The 20090-nt window shown below is 48.7% G+C and overlaps 1 protein-coding gene across 2 annotated transcripts; it reads right to left on the minus strand.

The window, feature by feature from the left end:
- Window positions 1-363: 363 nt before the first annotated feature.
- On the minus strand, window positions 364-5717 carry PCK1 (phosphoenolpyruvate carboxykinase 1). 2 transcript variants are annotated; one of them, XM_055307713.1, is made up of 10 exons: window positions 5562-5717; window positions 5124-5388; window positions 4399-4580; window positions 3809-4012; window positions 3492-3679; window positions 2993-3155; window positions 2319-2543; window positions 2094-2225; window positions 1620-1715; window positions 364-1411 (listed from the first exon to the last, which is right to left on the minus strand). In XM_055307713.1, the coding sequence occupies exons 2-10, from the start codon at window positions 5345-5347 to the stop codon at window positions 957-959; spliced, it is 1869 nt and encodes a 622-aa protein (XP_055163688.1). In that variant the 5' UTR covers window positions 5348-5388; window positions 5562-5717; the 3' UTR covers window positions 364-956. The 2 variants fall into 2 exon arrangements, with proteins under 2 accessions (XP_055163688.1, XP_055163680.1); XM_055307705.1 differs by having other exon boundaries at window positions 5558-5697.
- Window positions 5718-20090: the final 14373 nt, after the last annotated feature.

Raw genomic sequence — 20090 nt, forward strand, 5'->3', positions numbered from 1 at the left:
GGAAGCTGAGCCCCCAGACCCAAAACTTTTGTCCGACAAAAAGCACATTTGAAATTCTCCCACTCGGTTACACAGGACCTATCGTTTAAAGACACTCACTAGTGGCTTCTAGACAGTACCTGGTGGTTAACTCAGAAACCCAAACTGTGGTGCCACGTCACCCCGGGGTGACATCCTCTCTGCTCATACCTCCCGTCCGGCTCCTATCTGTTCCTCCACACCCCCTCCCCCAGCTTACTCCATCCTTAGGGGCGATCCTGATGCCCCCCCCACCTCCTTTGGAGGCGATTCCGACCACAAGATGTTCCATCAGAGAGCTCCTTGCTTCTCGGCAGTTCGGATGAGAAAAACCAAGCAAATGAATTCATCTTTTCTACAAAAGTTTATTTTGCAATTTTTCCAAGAAGTGTCAGGGAAAACACTGGAATTACGTAAAGGCAAGTAACAGGAGTATATAAAAATAATTTAAACACACATATTAATAATAAAGCAACATTTCTTTCTAGCAACAACTAGGTCATCTTGCCCAAGATTTTTCCGAAGGTACTATATACACCTCAGATAACGAGCAGTACACACACACACACACTCACACACCCATATATACAGCTCAAGTATTTTATCTGTGCATTCCGGCTAACTGATAGAGCTGAAGTGATAAGAATGGGAAAGCCTAACTGCCTAGTGTCCTCAGGATTGAACAAATGTGCTTCGGGTAGTGAATTTTGGAGACCTGCTATGGTTTCCCTTCCTGATCTCATAGTTACGAGCCTGGAATCTGCAGTCTGATCTGAAAAATGAAAGCATTTTTCATTTGAAAATGAATCGGCTCATCAGTGTGGTCATTACGGTGGGATAGGCTGCGTCCGCTCGGGACATCGCGCTCCCTCCTGCTCCCGGTACATCTCAAGGACTAGAAAAGGGGGTGATTGGAAAGGTGACGCTCTCGGGTCTGATCACATCTGGCTGATTCTTTGCTTCAGGGCAAGGACCTCTCTCTCGATTTCGTAGGGGAGGTCGGTGTTAACCTGCTCGTCCAGGTACTTCTGAATGTCTTCCACCTCCTTCTCCCAGAACTCCTTGGAGATGTGGAAAAGCTCCTTCGTGTTGATCTCACCTAGGCCTTTCAGATTCAGGCCGCCGTCCTCAGGGACATAGCCTATGGGTGTGAGCTTGGCGCCTGCCTCCCCATTGATGCGATTGAACATCCACTCCAGCACCCTGGAGTTCTCACCAAAGCCCGGCCAGAGGAACTTGCCTTCCTTGTCTTTCCGGAACCAGTTCACGTGGAAGATTTTGGGCAGCTTGGCTGCTGGGCGCTGGGCCATGCTGAGCCAGTGAGCCAGGTATTTACCAAAGTTGTAGCCAAAGAAGGGCCGCATGGCGAAGGGGTCATGCATGATGACCTTGCCTATGGACAGAACGGGGGGGGGGGGATTGGGTTGGTAAGTGCTCTCATAGGATGATGTTGGTACCATATATCGTTGACATCAGCATGCTGGGTGTTGTCTCTCTCTCACTGCACATACAGATAGGCAGAGACAGAGAGAAAGACAGAGACAGAGAGTCACAGAGCACACCATCACCCTTTGTGGCTTCAGATCCTCCATTTGATTTACCTTTGTGCTCCGCAGCTGCTGTGGCTTCTGATCGCATGGCCGCCCCCACAAAAACTCCATGCTGCCAGCTGAGAGCTTCGTAGACCAGAGGGACACCTGTAGCAGGAGAAAAGAATTGTCCCTTAAAGGCTTTGGTCCAGACCTGTTGGCTGCTGATGGCATCTCACAAAATGGAAAGACAGGGCAGGACGGTATCTTTCTAACTGAGCTAATTTTGTCCCCCTAAAGCAGAAGTGCGCAAAACTGTCGTCAGAGTTACTTCACCAAGGCTGTGCCACAGAAAGGTAAACTGGATAAAGCTACGTTAGGTCAAGGATCCAGAAAGGGTCCAGGTGCCTTGCCAATTATCCGGATTTTTGGAAACTGGAGCTCTTTGGCACCCTCTGACAAGGTCATGAAAAAGGAGAGATTCCAGGGATGTCCTCCGCTAGGCAACACATCCGCGTCCCCAGCCTGAACGAAGGAGAGGCTCACCAGTAGGTCGGCGGCCTCCAAAGATGATGCCCTCAATGGGCACCCCTTCCGGAGACTCCCAGGCAGGGTCGATGATGGGGCACTGGCTGGCAGGGGTGCAGAAGCGTGAGTTGGGATGGGCACAAGGTTCCCCTACAACAGCAAGAAAGGAGAGGCCCCTCAGCATCTGGCCCAAACAAGTAGTGCTTGCAGGCTAGAGCCCTGGGGCCTCCGGAGGGGGCTCACCATCCTGGGGGGTCCACTCCTTGTTCTTCCATGAAGTGATCCTGATGCCCGGGGCCAGTGGCTGGTCGATACCTTCCCAGTAAATGCCCCCATCACTGGTCTCGGCCACGTTGGTGAAGATGGTGTTCTTCTGGATGGTCTTGATGGCGTTGGGGTTGGTCTTCACAGAGGTTCCAGGAGCCACACCAAAAAAGCCATTTTCTGGGTTGATAGCTCTTAAATTACCTGGAAAGTTTTAAAGCAGAGAAGTAGAAGTGAATGTCGAGCAAAACCCAGCAAATACTTTTAGCTCTGGCCAGTCTAATTTTTGCACCAAATTCTCAAGTCCTTTTTTCTCCCCCCTCCTTCCTAAAAGAGATTTCTCTTGTCTCATCTGAGCATTATTTTCCACTTTGACACTTTTACAACCCTTTCTTCCTCGTCCGTTTTCCTCCAGTACTATTTTAACAAATTTATTGTGTCAACAAGCAGCAACATATGGCCCCATTTCAATCCAGATTCTATATTAAATTAAAGAATGCTTACAGAATGCATATTCCTAAGGCTTTGCAAGATGTGAAATAACTAACTGAAAAATCCAAACACTGGATTTGGGAGGATTTGGCACGCCTTGAAAGCCAAAAGCTCACTTGGGTCCAATTCTTATTGTCAACAGTTAGGCCTAAAAGAGTCACCTTGTTGGTCAAACTTCATCCAGGCGATGTCATCGCCCACGCACTCTATTTTCCACCCGGGGAGGCTGGGGTTCATCATGGCCAGGTTGGTCTTCCCGCAGGCACTGGGAAAGGCTGCTGCAAAGTACTTCTTCTGGCCCTTGGGGTTGGTTATGCCCAGGATCTGTTGGGAACAAGATTCCTCCTTATTCTGTTCCTTCCTGTCCTCCTGATGGTCAGTGGCTCAGTCTAGGAGAGTGCCCACCTCCCCCCAAAGAGAAGGTTCCCAAGATCTATATCTTTTGGTAGCAAAAGGTACATTTTACATAATAAAGTCTAAAGGAGCTCTATTGGTTCCATTGCATTCAAAAGAGCATTAACAATCATTGATGGAATTTCTAAATCTGTCCTCCCTGGTCAGGTCTTGCCCGATGGGAGATGCCCTTCCACACATGTTCGGACCTCCATGCTCCCACCTCCACGTCCCACCGTGTGCGTGCAGAACTTCCTGGCCCCTTACCAGCATATGTTCTGCCAACCAGCCTTCTTCCTTAGCCAGCCGGCTGGCCATCCTGAGGGCAAAGCACTTCTTCCCGAGGAGCGAGTTCCCGCCGTACCCACTCCCGAAGGAGATGATTTCTCTGCGGTCGGGCAGGTGCGCAATGAGTGTCAGCTCTGGGTTACACGGCCAGTTGTTCACCAAAGGCTCTGCTCAGGAGGACACATCCAGGGTGAGTGGGCCCCGTCCCCACCTGGGGATCCCCAGAGCAAAGGCCCAGGGTTTAAGGCCAACCTGATTTGTTGTTCGAACTTCTGATTCTGAAATAATACACTTACTTTTTAAAGGCAAAGGACATCCCACAGAATGGAGGCACTTGACGAATTCCCCGTCACCCAGCGCTTCCAGGACAGATGTGCCCATCCGCGTCATGATGCGCATACTGGCCACCACGTAGGGCGAATCCGTCAGCTCGATGCCGATCTTTGACAGAGGCGAGCCCAGGGGCCCCATGCTGAATGGGATGACGTACATGGTGCGACCTGGGGGAGCCAGTCGGTGGGAACTGGTGAGAAATGACCCCACAACCACAGACCAGGTGAGCTGGTTCTCACGGTCCCCACTAGCAACATCAGGCCCTGGCTACCAGCACCACCCCCTAATTTTGAAGACTGCACTGAAAAGTGAACAGAATGCCAAAATGAAAGAGTTTTCGTAAATGTGCCACTGGGTTCTGCTGAGCTATCCTCAATCTCAGAAGTGAGCTATACATTTTCAATCCGCTGCCAGTTTCATACATGAATTTAAAGCTATCTGAGGCCACGGGAGTGTTCAGTGCTGTCACAATTACCATTGGGAAGATATAATAATGAGAGGTTTGCCTTTGCCTCTATTTGATTTTTCCTAGTCAAACAAATGTCTCATTCACCTTTCATGCACCCTGGAAATCGGGCATTGAATGCTTTCTCAAAGTCCTCCTCTGACATCCAGCGACCTAGTTGGCTGAGGCCTGTTTTGGGGATGGGCACAGTATCTCTTTGCTCTTGGGTAATGATGACTGTCTTGCTTTCAATTCTGGCCACATCCTTGGGGTCAGTGAGAGCCAACCAGCTGCAAAAATAAAAATTAAAAAAAAAATACACAAGTTAGGAATGGAGAGGGAAGTGCCACCATTGTGCATTGCATCTGTACCTTGGATTCCCTTCAGTCAAGCATCATGTAGGAATGGGCCAGTCCCATTCATTGTCGTGCTCTTTGCACACCTCGCTGATGCCGACCATACTGACAGTGCTCCGTGACTGTGGACAACCACACCAGCTGGGGCAAAGTCAAGGAGACATTTACTAGGCTATGAGCTTGTCTTTTAGGACAGGGCAGGTCTGTCTGTCATTCTTATCAGGGATTTAGCTGGCAAAAAGTGTCTGTATGTACCATCTCATTGCAGACTTGAGTCACTCTATGAATATCATTAAATTGAAGTCTGTATGATTCCAGCCACTTCGTTAAGTGAAAAAGACTTAAGACTCTTAAAAAAAAAAAAAAAAAGAGTCTACAACACACCCCAGTCCCTGCTGGGTCTCCATCCACCTCTTGCCAGTAGCACTGCAGGAGCCGAGGGGAGGCTGTGAATGCTAGGGCTAGGCGCCGGCTTACCAGTTGTTGAGCTTCCGCAGCCTCTTGATCATGCCCTGTCCCTCCATGTGCTCCAGCAGCTGCTGGTTCTCCTCCTCGGAGCCATCACAGATGTGGATGTGCTCAGGCTGGCACAGCTTCACACTGTTCTCCACGAATGTTCTCACCGCCTGGGGCAGGCTGTCTAGGGTGCCCTGGATGACTTTGGCTGAGAAGTTGAGGCCATTCTGGAGCTGAGGAGGCATTTCTGCAGGGTTGTGCTAAGGGCCACGGACACCAAGGCTTCCTGAAACAGAAAACACAGGCTCCTTGAACAAAATGACAGACACCCTCAAAAAAACTCAACATGCTTCTTCGGGTGACACATCACGAGACAGCCGAAGCTCTAAGGAGAAAAGGAAACGGGTTGGTGTTACCTTCTGTAATTTTTAGAAACGTAAATTAAAAATCTCTACCTACTGTTCTTGTTTTGGGATGACCTCGATGAGAGATCCAAGGGTTTCTTTTCGCGGTTCTTCCTGCTGGTAGCCCAGCCGTGCGTTCCCAGTGGGAAGGCCGAGCTCGCTGTTGGGTCCCAGAGCCTCCTGGTCTTAAATCCCATTGAGGAGAAAGGCCCCACCCCTCGGCTACACCCAGGGAGGCTCGTCTCTGACGTCAGGGGCAGGACTTTGGATCATGGCCGCTGTCCGTCATGCTTCTGGACAGGCTCACCACAATAAGCCCCAGGGAGATAATCATTGAACAGATAGTTGTTAATGAGTGCTGGGAGGCCTTTGTCCTTAGACCAGCCACAGCAAGTTCTTACACAACTTGTGATTGACTAAACTTTGACCCAGTTCACTGCTGATGTAAAACACTCCGTCCTTCCACTGACAGGCAGGTGGGATCCTGCAAGGCTGGCGGGAACACCTTCCGGACATCAAGGGTTATTGGCAGCACATTCTGTGTACCGATGGCTGCTGGCTGACAAAACACCGCAGTGGCGAGGTGTCACCACACAGCCAAGGCCTATAGGAAGGATGTGCCCAAATGTAAATAAACATTTGGCTCATTAGCAAAAGTCCAAACCTCACAGAGGGCTAATAACCTTACTGAGTCTCCCCTGTGTGCCCACCACCCCAAATATAAACTCTACAAGGGCAAGAATCTCTGCCTGTCCTGTTATTTTTTGTTTGTACGGTTCCTAGCACACGGTAGGCACTGAATGCGTGCAGGCCAAGTGGCTACTCCCAACTCCTGGTTGTAGAGTGATAGACGGAAGATTGGAACATAGGCCACTGGGGATCTGGAGCACCTCACCATGCTGTCCCTTGTGAGGTGCCATTCTCTTTTCTGGAACTTTCCATATATTCTCCAAGTAGTTCTGGGCTGGATGCAGCTACCCAAAAAGATGACTGCACACTTCTCAATGCCCTTGAGAGTCTGAGCATCTGGGGAGGGGAGGGGGCTTGGTGGTTTTGCTAGATTACACTTGAGCAATGAGACCTTTATGCCAGCTGTAAAGAATTCGCTTTGCAAGCCCTAAGAACTTCAGTCCAAGTCAGTGAACTCTGGAACTACTTGCTGACATTTTGAGAGCACTGAGTGAGAAGTCAGGAGCTTGGGGCCAGGCTCCCACTCTTCACAGGCAACCCAACAGTGCAGTCAGTGGGCACCCTGTGCTTTGGAGGACGGTGGGTAGGGATTTGCCTGCCTCCCACATGGGGTGTGCAGAGATAATTCTGTGACTGTGTCCGTAAGGAGCTATAGGAATACAAGGCTTTGGGAATGGCAATCTCAGACCAAGAATATCTGAAGGACTACCCCTTAAGCCTTGGTTCCCATTGCGACATTAGGTATACACATCACCAACTTCTACCAAAATCGCCAACCCATTCCAATGTCTCATTTACCCAGATTCGTATTTAACCAATTGAATCTTTCAGTATAAACAGAGGTTTTCATTTAGTTTAAAATTATTTCCCATTTAGGTCCCCAGATTTCATTCTTAGTGGCGCTGCCAACCATATAAGTTTGTGTCATGTCGAAATTCAACTACGACGTAATGTTCAGTTGCTGAGGGACACTGTCTTAGCATCTGACACCAGTGAAATTAGCCATTCAAATGCACAGCCATAAACACGCAACACACACATTTATGCCAGTGCGGTCCATCTCACCAAATGGGTAGAGATTCCCATTTTGCTGATAAAACTGTGATAGGTTTCATTCCCTCGAAGAGCACATAGATTGAAAACAAAAATGAGAAACCAGAACTTATTTGTGGTTCTAAATGCTACCCATAAATTCAAGGTGTTTATGTTTGGAGACTTCCTGGAGAGAAATAGCCAGCTCGATTAAAATGTGGGAGCAGGAGGCTACCACTGCCCCCCGCCAATTGCTTAATTATTCACACTGACCCCAGGGAAGGCTGGCATTATTCCTTTGCAACTGTCCCTCAAAATAACATGAAAAGGCAAACATCGGGTTGCAGATTTACCTGAAAGTACTGAGTCCGTTGGAAAAGAGTGATGCAGACAGAAGCCAGGATGTTGAGGACACGCGGCAGAAGTATGGACAAAGTTCGCTTATCCCAGTGTTTTGTTTTTTAAAGATTTTATTCACTTATTCATGAGAGACACAGAGAGAGAGGCAGAGACATAGGTAAAGGGAGAAACAGGCTCCTCGCAGGGAGCCCGATGTGGGACTCGATCCTGGAGCCCAGGATCACAACCTGAGCCAAAGGCAGGCGCTGAGCCACCCCGGCGTCCCTATCCCAGTGTTGATAGGGCCCAACGGGGACTGCATAAATCATAATGGTAATGGTCTCCCAGTATGGGCTGCATTTGTCACTTCTGCAATAAATGCCATGGGGACCTCCTAACTTCTCGAGGCTGGCTTAAGATGCAAGACTGCTCCTCTTTTTAACACCGTATACAAAGTTGAACCCAGACAAAATTGTTTTTGCTGAAAGGAGAAGGAGGCAGTAGACACAGAAAAAAATAGCTTCCAACTCCAAAGTTAACGTCTTCACTTCTCCTTGTGAGGTTCCACGCACATTTGTTGCTGTTGAAGCTGCAGGCTGGGTGTCCTCAGGATCCGAGGAGGGAGGGAGCAGGACTCTGGAAAGCCTGTGTGGAGCAGGGAAGCCGAGAAGGCACCATGGAAACCGCAGGGCAATCTAGAATGGCCAAGACTCAAAAGGTGTGAGCAGGTGAGAGTGGGGGCAGGGAACAGCTGCCTTCCAGGTAAACAGTGGAAAGGAAGCCATGAACTTAGGTGGGATCTCAAAAAGGGTACCGAAGACAGTTTGATTGAGAGATATATTGATGGTTTCTTGGTTTCCTGAGAACCAATTAAAAAAAACAAAGTAGAAATTCCAAAGACCATCAACACCAGTGTGTGGACCTACTACAGAGTCAAGAGATGGTTTCCACGCAGTGCTCTGAGGTATTCAGGGGGATTCCACTGAGCCACTTCACAGCACAGTGGGGAAGGCCCGGTGAGACGGGCTCAGAGCCTTCTCACACACACATTCCTGACTTCATCTGTGGTATATCTTAGGCTTCCATTTTGGATCTTTGTTTAAATAAGGAATTGCACAGCCACAACGCATTGGGAATCCACCAATCACAACCCATTCCTTCCTTGGAGCTGTGAAACAGCTGAGACCCCGAGGGTGCAAGCGACATTTTCCCCGAGCTGAGGCTCTTAACTACAAGATCGTGGCCTCCTCTCTCCACCCCACCAATGATAGGGGTGCCCACAAAAATGCCCCTCAGTTCGGGCATCTGAACTCATAGGAAAGCATGACCCTTTCTTGGTAAAGATGGAAAGGGACAGTTGTTTTACAGAAGGTGATAAGAAACTAGCTGTGTAAATCCCATATATCATCCTGGAGCTAAAGGTATGTATGCAAGTCAATCCTGGTCTCCACTGCCAGGATGCCGCTCCATGGGCATGGACTGGCCCCGCCATGGAAGTTTCCAAACAGCAAGAAAACATGTTCAGCTGTGCAAGGATCTGCCATGGAATCATTTGCCAGGGCAATCCCAGTTGTGTTTGTTAAGGACAAATATTTATATGTTCTACATTTATGGGGTAATCCTAATATCTTTGCAGTCTGGAGGGTATTTTTACAGAGTTGAATGAGTTGAGTTTCTATTTTGGAGCTGTAGCATCGTGTAATTGAAAGGGTCCTTAAAATACTATGTTAATCCAGCTTAATGAGTAGGGGGTCTCCTTTGGGGAGGATGACAATGTCTTAGAACTAGACAGAGGTGCTGGTTGCACTGCACTGTGAATGTACTAAACGCCACTGAATTGTACATTTTAAGATGGGTGGGTTTATGTTATGTGCATTTTACCCCAATTAAGAAACAAAAAAAAGATTCTGTAGTACAATCTTTTATTTTGAAGATGTGGGAACAATGAACAGTTGTAGGGAGCAGGTGTACAGGGGAGGCTTATCAGAAACCTTCTCTAGGATACAGGCAGGTATCAACACCCTCCACCAGCCTGACCTAATCCTTTCCACTTCTCTCAATGGCTGTGCAATGTCTTAAGACCTTGATTGTGGGCTGAATGTGCACTCACCCAGCAGAGAGGACAATTTATATCATTTGGGAATTTTCCTTGGCGAGGAGAGGGGGTCTCGATTTTGTTTGCATATTCTTTCCACAGTGAAGAAATAAAAATGAATCTAGAAGTAAGACACTTTGCTCGGTGCATGTTAATAAAGCATGATTTTTGCTGCAAAGATGTGCACATGAGACGTGTTAAAATGAATGTTAATAACCAGGTGTTAGAACCTTTCTAGAGGGCTGGTTATCTCCTGTTTCAATCATTAGTGACCCATGGAAATAGTGACTCCATAAAATCTTGTTTATTTTCTTTGGAGATTTCTCTGTCAGGTTTATGGAGAGGCATAAAGGAGCTCTGGCCATGCAGAAATGATGCAGTTGGTGGACTCCAGCGTTCCATGCCACATCCATCCCGTGAATGACTTCACCCTTCAGAGAGCAGTGTCACCTCTGTGGGATGCCGGCAGCTTATAGGGAGGCTGCGGCATTGGGCCATGACAAGAGAGTCGCCCTCAAAGTCAGGACAAGCAGATTCGAGAACTGCTCACATTATGCGCCCAGCCCTGCTCCCTAGCCGGGGTAATGTGACATAATGACACCAGCTTGCCTAAGCCATTTGGGGTGGGGGGGCCTGTAGTTTGCAGCCAAGCACACTCCTAAGTGAGACAAGGATCCCACACCCAGTCGGCACAGGACCCAGACTCAGGAGCCCTGGGTTGATTCCAGTCCCAGATTCCCTGGAAACCTGACCCGATTCCACTCTCTTCACCTGCACAGGGTGGAGGTAGATAAGATACAAGCCAAGGCTGTTTTCGTCCATAAAGTCCTGTGCGTTTATCGCTGCTCACATCCACTGCACCATCCGTGGTGGCTTTGGTGTCATAGTAGTCCTCTCTCGCCTGCCTTGGAAGACTGGTGAGAGTGTGTTTGCTAAGCCTCTCTTCTTGTCGGAGACCAAGGAGGGCTTTATTGCCATTAGAATGTGAAGTCTGAGTCAGGGGCCAGGTGACGTGGGAGCACAACTATGTTGGGTGGGGAAAAGAGCTAATCAAGATGAGACAAAACAAAATTAAAAACTCACATTGGCCCCAAGTTTTTACAACCCTGCCTTAGCTCTCCCCCCATGCTGTAGATGGAGCCGACCCCATTGTGGCCCAGACCACCAACGTCCCACCATTCCCTTGTTACAAAGTTTTGTTTGCATCAGACTTTTGGTGTTGAGAGTGCTAGAGGTGGGGCAAGGCCCCGGGGCCCTGTGTACTCTCGTGCATTCTCCAGAATGACCCACGTAAGAGCTCATTCTAGATGCCCTGAGGATACAGCTGCCCCCAGGCCCGGCCCTCAGCGTTCCCCAGACAGGTGGCTCATCCTCTACAATCTCAGTTTCCTCATTTCTAGACCGAGGTGGCCCTTCTGACTCCCCAGGGCCTTGATTTCAGGTCCCGCAGAGGAAGCCAGCCCATGTTCTGAGTTTGCAGCACGCAGAGTGAGAACAGGTTTGCCATGAAATAAGGCTCCAAACACACTCACCGAGGAAAGACAGCCGCACCCGGCAAAGCACAGGGCAAAGACAACTAATTGCATAGTTACCACAAAAACAATCCAACGCACTTATTTTGCAGCAAGAAAATGGATCCACTTTGTGACGCAGTTAACTGTATTGGAAATAATGGTAGTCCCTCTGGAACTGAACCACCACCACCCCCCCCCCACCCCCCCCCAACCCCCCCCCCCCCCCCCCCCGTGCTCACTGATAACTATGCAAACTCTTCCCCTTGCCTATAATGGTGGCGGCTCAGAACACAAATGCCTTTTCTAGTCCGTGCTGGGAATAACTCCTGAAACTCAGTAAATCTTAACACACTCTCAGCTTCTCACACGGGGTGGGGGTAGGGGGTAGGATTCGTACCAGGGAGGCTCAAAGACACAGCCCCCTGGGGTGGGGTCCAGCCAGCATGTCTCATCAGGAGCTTGGGGGCTTCTAACTTAGCCATGGAACCCTAAAGTCTTTCCACATTGAATTATATCAAAATTGAGGCCCCTCAGGACTGCTGTTCTCATAGCCTGGCACAGAAGCAAAGCCCGACAATCACACATGCAGAAAATCCAGTTGGTCTGAACAAGGACCACAGAGTCCGGTGGCAAAAGAAGCCTGCCCGGAGGCCCCCTTCCCCAAACTGGCCTGCATTGCTCTGAGGAGACAACCAAGTGAGATAAGTGGTGAAGGGGAAAAGAAATTTTTGTTTTTGTGCTTTAGATATTTAAAGTAAAAACATGATGGTTGGAGGCATGAGAAACCTGCTATGGGCACACGGAGTCCCAAGCCAACATGGGTGGGGACAATTCACGGTGTCAGGAGGTGGGTGTCTGGGGAAGGAGCATGGGAAGCAGTGACTGGGGGCCCCCTCCATACCCTCATACGCAGGAGGCTCTGTGATTCTTTCATTTCCAACAGGTTGGCTTCTGCCCTGCAGTTCTTCTGCTGAAAGTGGGCGAGATTATGCCCATTTTCTTTCCCTGCCTTGCGCAAAGAAGCTGTGAGGTAAGAGTCCTCTTTCGGAACCCTCGTCTGCCTTGTGCAGAGCTGGCGCGGCCAGTGCCGGCGGGATCCAGGGCTGGACACGTCTCAGGGGCTGGCCTCTGCTGCCAAGCCCCATGGGCCCACTCTGTTCCAGGCTGGGGAGCAGGGACGGGCTGGGCCTTCAGACCCCGACTTCTGTACAGAGGCGGATCAACCTCACCGAGCAATTGTTTCTATCTGGCCATTAAGGTCATCTGAAACAGGGACTGGCCCCACCCTCAGATCTGCAGATAGGGCCCACGGTGTCCTTAGGGGAGGCAGCGAAAGGTAGCCGAAGACATGCACGCCACAGGCAAATACTTGCCTTTGTGTCTTGACCGTGTGGCCCTAGTCAACTCATGCCCTCTCTTTGCTTGCTCAGGTCTCCCTGCTGTTAGCTGAGGACAATTAGGTACTTGCTTCCTAGGGAAGTTATGAGGATCAGATCTGGTAACTTGACAAGCCGAGGCTCAGAAGTACTGGAAGGAAAAAAGCGCCATTCTCTATGCGTGCAAATTCTTTTATTTGCTGGACCATTGAGTCCTATGGGTTCATGCTAGGCACGGGAGGAAAGGGACAAAAAAAGCAAAAAGCAAAGTCCTCGACTTCTAGGCATCTGGGTTCTCCCTTCTTTCAACATCCTCCACACCTCAAACCACACCTGGCACGTAGTAGGTGCTCAGCAAACATGCACTAAGGAAGCCCCTCCCCCCCCACTGGGGAGACAGGTTCTGCAAACATTGGAGGCACCGACGACTAAGCACCGAGTGTGGTGTGCAGACAGTAAATACACCCAATCAATAAATGTACCCGCTCCCCGATAAATCCCTAACCATAGAGTAATGGCAGTATCACCTCGGGTTTCTATTTAACTTTTTCCATATGCCTTCCTGTCTACTCGTCTTCGCTCTCATTTCCTTGAATCAGATTTATGTTATTATGTGTGTGGAATAACCGGCTCATTTTTCACTCCCGACGCTGCTGTTCCCCCACTCATCGGCTCCCCAGAGCACGTACCGCTTGGCCTTATTCGAAGCCACCCCGAACGGGCGTTGTTCTGAGCTGTGTTGTTTACTTTTCCGGAAGTCCCACGGTGCTTTCTCATAATTGCCAGCATCAAGAGCCGCAAGATGTACCCACATTCAATGAAATAGGTGTGCTACGTAGCCCGAGCCGTCCTAAAAGTCCTGAGTTACGGCCGAACAGGCTCCTATTAGCAGGACGCGGGAGCTCATTGTGAATAGTGGTAAACACTTCTGGTGGGAGACGGGTCTTGACAGCTTTGATGAATGGCTCGAATCATTTTCCACCTGCCCGACTCATTCCAACCACAAGATGCTGAAAATACCCTTTTTCACTTGCCCTTTGCTAAGTGCTGAGGCACGAACAAAAGTCCATTCCCGAGCTGGGTACCTAATTTTTATTAATAATATCTTCACTCTATCAATCATTGTTAACTAACGGGAACATTTGAAGAAATTAATTTAAGCCTGGCGAGAGGAAACATGGCAGCTCATTACAAGTCCCCTCCCCGATGGATTCTGCAGCACTCACTGCATCACAAATACGCACAGTGACTCAGCCCGGCCCGACTTGACTTCCTCCCACAGAGGACACTTTCTCCTTCAGAGAGCCGCTTCCTCTACTAGGGGCTGCACCAAGGCTGCTTAATTAAGGCTTAACCTTAATCAACCTGCTAACACAGGTTTCTCCATACCCCACCTCATCCCCAGGAGCGTGGCAGTGGCCGCAGCCCCTGGTGATGTGGGAGCTGAGCTGTGGGGTGGGGATGGTCTATGGGCGAAATTCAGCTGCCACGGTCTCAAAAATGCACTTGACACCAAGGTGAGCCATTTGCAAGGTGACCTCTACGTTCTTGCCCAAGGGGGAAGAGCAAAGGAATGGAAAGATCTGGATGCAGGGAAAGGCTCACCTCCAGGCACCCTAGCAGATTCCTCGGGGACCCTTCCCTGAGACCCGCCACGCCAACCCAACCTGCACAGTGCCGACTGAAAAGCCTGATGTTCGTCTACCCAGATCTTGGGAATAAGACGATGGCCATGGGGCAGCCCTCTGGAGGATCCTGTTTGATATGGAAAACAAAGGCGGAAAAAAATTATCAAATTTCCTTACCATCTACAGCCCACTGACAAGTCCTTGAAACAGGCAGAGTGACCTTCCCTTAGGGACTCAACTGCCTTGTAGTCGAAGGCAATCTTAGCTCAACCCCCAGGATCCTGCGAGTCTACTTTAACACATAAAAATTCCTTTGGGAACTTCCTTTATCTCTACCCCTCCAAGATACATGTTGGCAATCATCCCCCAAGCATAGGACCCACTGATCTACATCTGAAGGGTCTCAGGACTGAGCTTTTCCTAACAATGGTCAGCCCCCTCAGGATCCTAGAAACCTTGCTTCCAAAATACCTGGGAGGCTTATGCTCCCCCCAACCGCCTCCCAAGTTGAAAGCATAGAAGGGGCCACTCCTCATCACCTCACGACCTCAGGCCAGCTCTTTGTGCCCATGAGTCCTGTCCCTGTGTTTTAATCAAACCACCTTTTTGCACCACAGATGTCTCAAGAATTCTTTCTTGGCCGTTGGCTTCGAACCCTACCGTCTTTCCTACATCAATGTTTATTTCTACCCAGCAAACTACAACCTCAGGATGAAAGTTCAAAGAGCTCCAGAAGCATACTGAGCATGGAGCATTTTTCAAAAAAAAAAAAAAAAAATCGTGAGGCACCATCAGCCAGCGAGATTGGATTTTCAGTGAGCTGCCCTGTGGTGGTAAATGAAAAATTCAGGCGCTTTGGGTCAAAACACGTTTTTAAAATACGTGTGTTTGATGATTTATATCAAGTACCTCTGCGTTTAGACATTTCTGCATACGTTTTGGGATGTGTGGAGCCTATTCAAGCAGTCTTAAGGCTTTGTTTTTTCTTTCAGGTGAAAATCCCAGGTGTCCTTCATGTTCCAATGAGTCTTCACAGCCTCCATTTGCAGAGAGACGGGAAGGAAATAATTGCATTCAGTAGGCGACCACATATAAAGTAGCTCATGTGAATTATTAATGATGAATTCTTTGGGAAAAAAAAAAACTTCTTGGACTTTCTTTGTTGTACTTTTAACAATTGAATGCGATGCTCGTCAGATGTCTTCTTGTGAGCTGTCACATTATTTAAATGAGGGCATGTCTGACATTTCCAGAGGAGTGTACTCGGTAAGTACTGGAAAGGGAATGGCCTCGCTTCTTTGATGGGCACCTCTTGGGCTTTTCAAAATAAAGGTTTTGAGCACTTTAATTTTGGAGCGACTTGCCAGAGTTCAACACAGAGTTAAAAGATTCTCAGGTACTTTGAAGACGATCAGCCAAGAAGTTTCGTGCTTCACTACAAACAGAACACTGCGCGAGTGACATTTGAAAAGCATCGATGGAAGGTAATGCCTGCTCAAAATACACTTAGAAATGCTTAGCTCTTCATTATTCTTTACGTATCTCATTATTCCAGGTATTGTCATGTCAAAAGAAGGTTGCGTGTGACATATGTTGTTCCTCGGGAAAAGAAAGTTCAAGGCTGGAGGTGAAACCTACCGCGGGAAGGGAGGCCTGAACAGCATCTCCGCAAGCACAGAGACCTCATGACCTCTGGCTGCAGGCGTTTTCACCAAAAGCCACTTACTCATTGCAGCCTCGCCCACCACGGCTCCACTGTACCTTCTGCGGTGCCTGGGACACTTGTTGCTACGTATGTGAGCTCACTGCACAGGGCCAGGCGCTGTGCTGGCTGATTTGAGAGGGGTGACAGGGGTGTGGGAAGGCGACAGAGCAACCAGAAGAATCCTGAACATTCTAGTCCATTGTTTCAGTGACCTGCTCCGGCTGCTGACCCCACCGTCGTCGTCGGTATCAGATTGCGGCCGGCCAGTTGGCTCAGTCCTCGGGAGCTGCAAGGGTCATCCCTTCAAACCCAGCTTCCCTTCTGTGTGGCAAACTTGGTCCCATTCTCGAGCAACCTTTGTTCGGACCTCGGGGCCTTTGCAACTGTTATCACTTCTGCCTGGAGCACTGCACGTGGCTCATGCGTGGTTGGGCCTCCTTGTCAGTTGGGGCTCGGCGCTTCCTGGCACCCACCAACACGCGGTCCCCTAATTGTGTTTCCTTCCTGGCACTGAGAACTGTGTGACATTTGTGTCTTCATTTGTCTACCTGTTACATTGCCGAATCCCTGACATGCAAACTTGTTCTGAGCTCATGTCTTTGAAAACACAGCACTGTGCCGTGAGTCACCTCAGGCATGAAAGCGTGAAGCAGAAGCGCACTTTGTATTAGTGATTCATTTGTGTTTTTGAAATTAAACAATAATTTCCCTTATGCTCTGTTCTTTTATATAACCGTGCTGGTAAAAACTCTTATGAGTCAGGAAGTAGGGAGGGGGGGGGGTCCTTGAGTTCACCTTTTATCATAAGATGATCAGTCAGTCACCGCTCACCAGATGTCAGCTGAGCACCCCAAATGCACACTGTTTTAATAGGACCTTTTTCTGGTCATCATTAATTAATGTATTCATTTATTCATTAAAACTTTCAGGGTAATTTACCATCTGAAAAGAGAGATGACAGCAGAAGTATAGGTGTGTTGTAGAAAGTCTACAGGATAAGACCTGAATGAGCCACTTTAGAAAATATTTTTAAGTTTTTCAATAGTCAAAGTTTAAAAATTAAGGGGGGGGGGAAGAAAGCCAAGTTTTGGTGGTAAATGATAATGTGATAATATACAAGAAATGCAGTTACTTCATCATTTGCAGTAAAATAGTTATGATAATAGCATGGTATTATAAAAATAATAGGGTTATTATAAAATCATAGGGAATCTATCTTACCTTTTTTGCATTAAGATATAATAAAATTATACTCGGAAACAAATTATCCCTTCTATTATCCTCATGAAACATTAGCTCTGCCTGGGCAGTCCGTTGGAAACTTCCTTCATTCTGCCGTGAGTCTCCTTTAGTGGGGACCTGCCACAGAATTGCTCAGAGGTCCTGCTTGGGGGTAGAGAGGAATAAGTGAGGGGTCTGAGCTGGGTCCCACAGACCCAGCCTCTGAGGATGCTGGCCAAGAGGCTGGCAATAATTTTGAAGTCAGCATTCCTTTCTTCATTTGATCACGATCTTTGAGAACTGCAGAGAAACTTCGAGAAGGAAATTGAGTTCCTCCTCCATCAGCAGAGGCCACCGTGGCTGACGATGGCCGCACATCCCGGTGTGGGCCTGAGGGCAGGTTGACAGAGGAGCCCCAGTCTCTCCAGACCCACCCCCACTCTTGCCAGGACATGAGAGCTGAACTGCTCTGTGAACCCAACGCCCATCTGGACTGCAGGTCTTTGCCAGATCCACCCAGCTGGTTGGGCAGCGCCAGTGTTTGAGCGTACAGGGTTCTTTGTGCAACTTGTTTCCGTGATGCACTGGGGCACGCTTTTTGCAAGGCATTATTTTGACCAAGAAATTGATGAAGCCACTGTCCATGAAGGGAGGCCAGAGGCAACCAAATGCCAAGAAGGTAAAGTGCTCAGAACGGCCCTGCCCATTTCCCTTTTGGTGACATGACAAATGAAATCAATGTTGTCCAAGGCTGGGGGGTCCATGAAAACCCCTCCCTGGGTCTGGAAACCATGCTCCATACCTCATGGGGAAAGGCAGGTCTAACCACACATGCAGTGGCTTCAGAAGGATGCCCAGCGGGGAGCTGTCAGGGAGGCGAGAAGCACAGTCCCTCCTGTGTGAGCAAGCAAGCTGCCTCAGTGTCCTGGTCTGAAATAGAGGAATAAGAATAGTACCTACCGCCCAGGGCCCAGGCGGGAGGTCACCCATGGCAGCCAATGCCAGGTGTACAGAGGCCCTCCATCACGTTAGCATCTCTTTCCCAGTGGAGAAGCCAGGAGATCCAGCAAAACCTCAGACATCACCCTGGTCCTGCATCATGGACACCTGCAAACTGGCAAGTCCGGACTGTCCCCGAGCTGAGTCGAGGGGTGGGCACCCACAGGACCCCACCCACCACGTCCCACCACCCACCCTCCCAGCAGTGCTGATCTCAGGCTCTCCGATCACGTTTCCCAAAGGAAAGTACACTTATAATTTGTCTGGCTTCTTCGTTTCTCCTAAGACAGAGTGACAGCCTCCCCTGCTCTCGCACTCTGTGTTGGCTTTTAGCCTTTTTCCCTCTGGTTTTCCATCTCGCCTGCTTTTCTCCATGGCTCAGCCCCCGCTGTATTCACTTGTCACTTCAGTATTAGCCCACTGTCTGCCTGGCAACCCGCTATTATGCACTTATTTTATTATTTGGTTTCCTACCCTGATCTTGTGATTCATTTCTAACCTTTACTGACTATAACGTAACTCCTTTGGTGTTCTTTCTTTCCTCCTCACCAGCCCCCTCAACCTTTAACTTTCAGATGACAGCTTCAGTTAAGGCCTGGAAAAACACTCTTATCTGCAGCTCCCAGCTGACAGTCTTGTTTTTCACTGAGCAATCAGTTTAATCAAATGAAGTGCTGTACTTAATGCTTTCAAGTCCTTTTGAATAAGATCGGAAGAGATAAACAGGAATCAAGAAGGAAAATAAGGTGATCAATTGGTCCCACAGGCACCTATTGGACCCAAGACAAAAGTCAAGACACTCCTGCTTTTCCCCAGAACTTGCCCAAAGGTGCATCCAGAGGGTCACGCAAGTGTAGGTCCAGGATCACCATCCTGATGATCCGCCACTTGGGGCTTCTAACTATTTTTAGAATTGAATGTGACAGGTTAAGAAAAAAGAGGAATCTTGTTGGTTTAAGGATGCCCCACCCAAAGCAGACCCCAAATATAAAACATCACAGTTACATAAGGCAGTGCGTTCTGTTCCTACGGGTGCCAGCAACAAGGTGTCGGGTGGGATGTTCCAGGGGGATGCTAAGAAAGAAAGAGGACAGACAGCAAGAGATCCTTGGAAGTCGACGGGTGGTAAAGGCTGGAAAGGAGCACATGAATCATCTCCCCCAGCTCCCCAGTGTTCAGATGAGGAAACAGGTCCCGGGTGGTTGAGAAGCTTGCCTGAAGACTGAAGCCAGATCTCTGAGCTCCAAAACCCAAACTCTTCCCAGCAATTCAGTACCTGGAAGCAGAATTTCTATTGATTTCCTTTAATTCCCATCTCAAGTTTTTATGATCATAACATCCTATGACACACACTCTCTTTGCTTTCTCTCATTTATTTGTCCATGGGGTGCCTCTCCCCTCTCCCTCCCTCTCCATAACAGCTTTGTTGGGACGCAATTCATACACCCTGAAATTCATTAAAAGTATACAAGTCGGTGGTTTTTACTATATTCCCAGAATTCTGCAACCATCACCCCAACCACTTTTAGAACATTTCATCCCCCAAGAAGAAAACATTTCCCCAATAGCAGTTGCTTCCCAGTCATCTCCCCCCAGGTCCCTGGCAACCACCAATCCACTTTTCGTCTCTATGGAGACTTTCACCTATTCTGGAGATTTCATGTACATGGAATCCCATAACACATGGTCTTTTGTGATTGGTTTCTTTCCCTCGGCATCATATTTTCCAGGTTCATCCGTGTTGTAAAACATTATCAGTACCTCAACTTTTTTATGACCAGATAGTATTCCATTGTGTGGATGTGCCACATTTTGTTTATCCGTTCCTCTGCTGGTGGACACTAGGGTGGCTTCCATTGGGAGCTGTTATGGATCATGCCACTGACCATTTCTTTTTATCTTTTATTGATGCTCCATAAACTTACTTAGTAACTGCAGCTGGCCCAGCCTTCTCCTAATCTTGCCTGTCTGGCACTAAGTCATGA

This window comes from Nyctereutes procyonoides, unplaced genomic scaffold (assembly GCF_905146905.1).
Source record: "Nyctereutes procyonoides isolate TBG_1078 unplaced genomic scaffold, NYPRO_anot_genome, whole genome shotgun sequence".
Classification (NCBI taxonomy): domain Eukaryota; kingdom Metazoa; phylum Chordata; class Mammalia; order Carnivora; family Canidae; genus Nyctereutes; species Nyctereutes procyonoides.

Coding starts and splice junctions, on each gene's coding strand:
- PCK1 (XM_055307713.1), bottom strand. CDS start 5,347: ATGCCTCCTCAGCTCCAGAATGGCCTCAACTTCTCAGCCAAAGTCATC. Junction 4,581..5,123: donor CTGCGGAAGCTCAACAACTG/GTAAGCCGGCGC, acceptor TTATTTTTGCAG/CTGGTTGGCTCTCACTGACC. Junction 2,544..2,992: donor GATGAAGTTTGACCAACAAG/GTGACTCTTTTA, acceptor AAAACTTTCCAG/GTAATTTAAGAGCTATCAAC.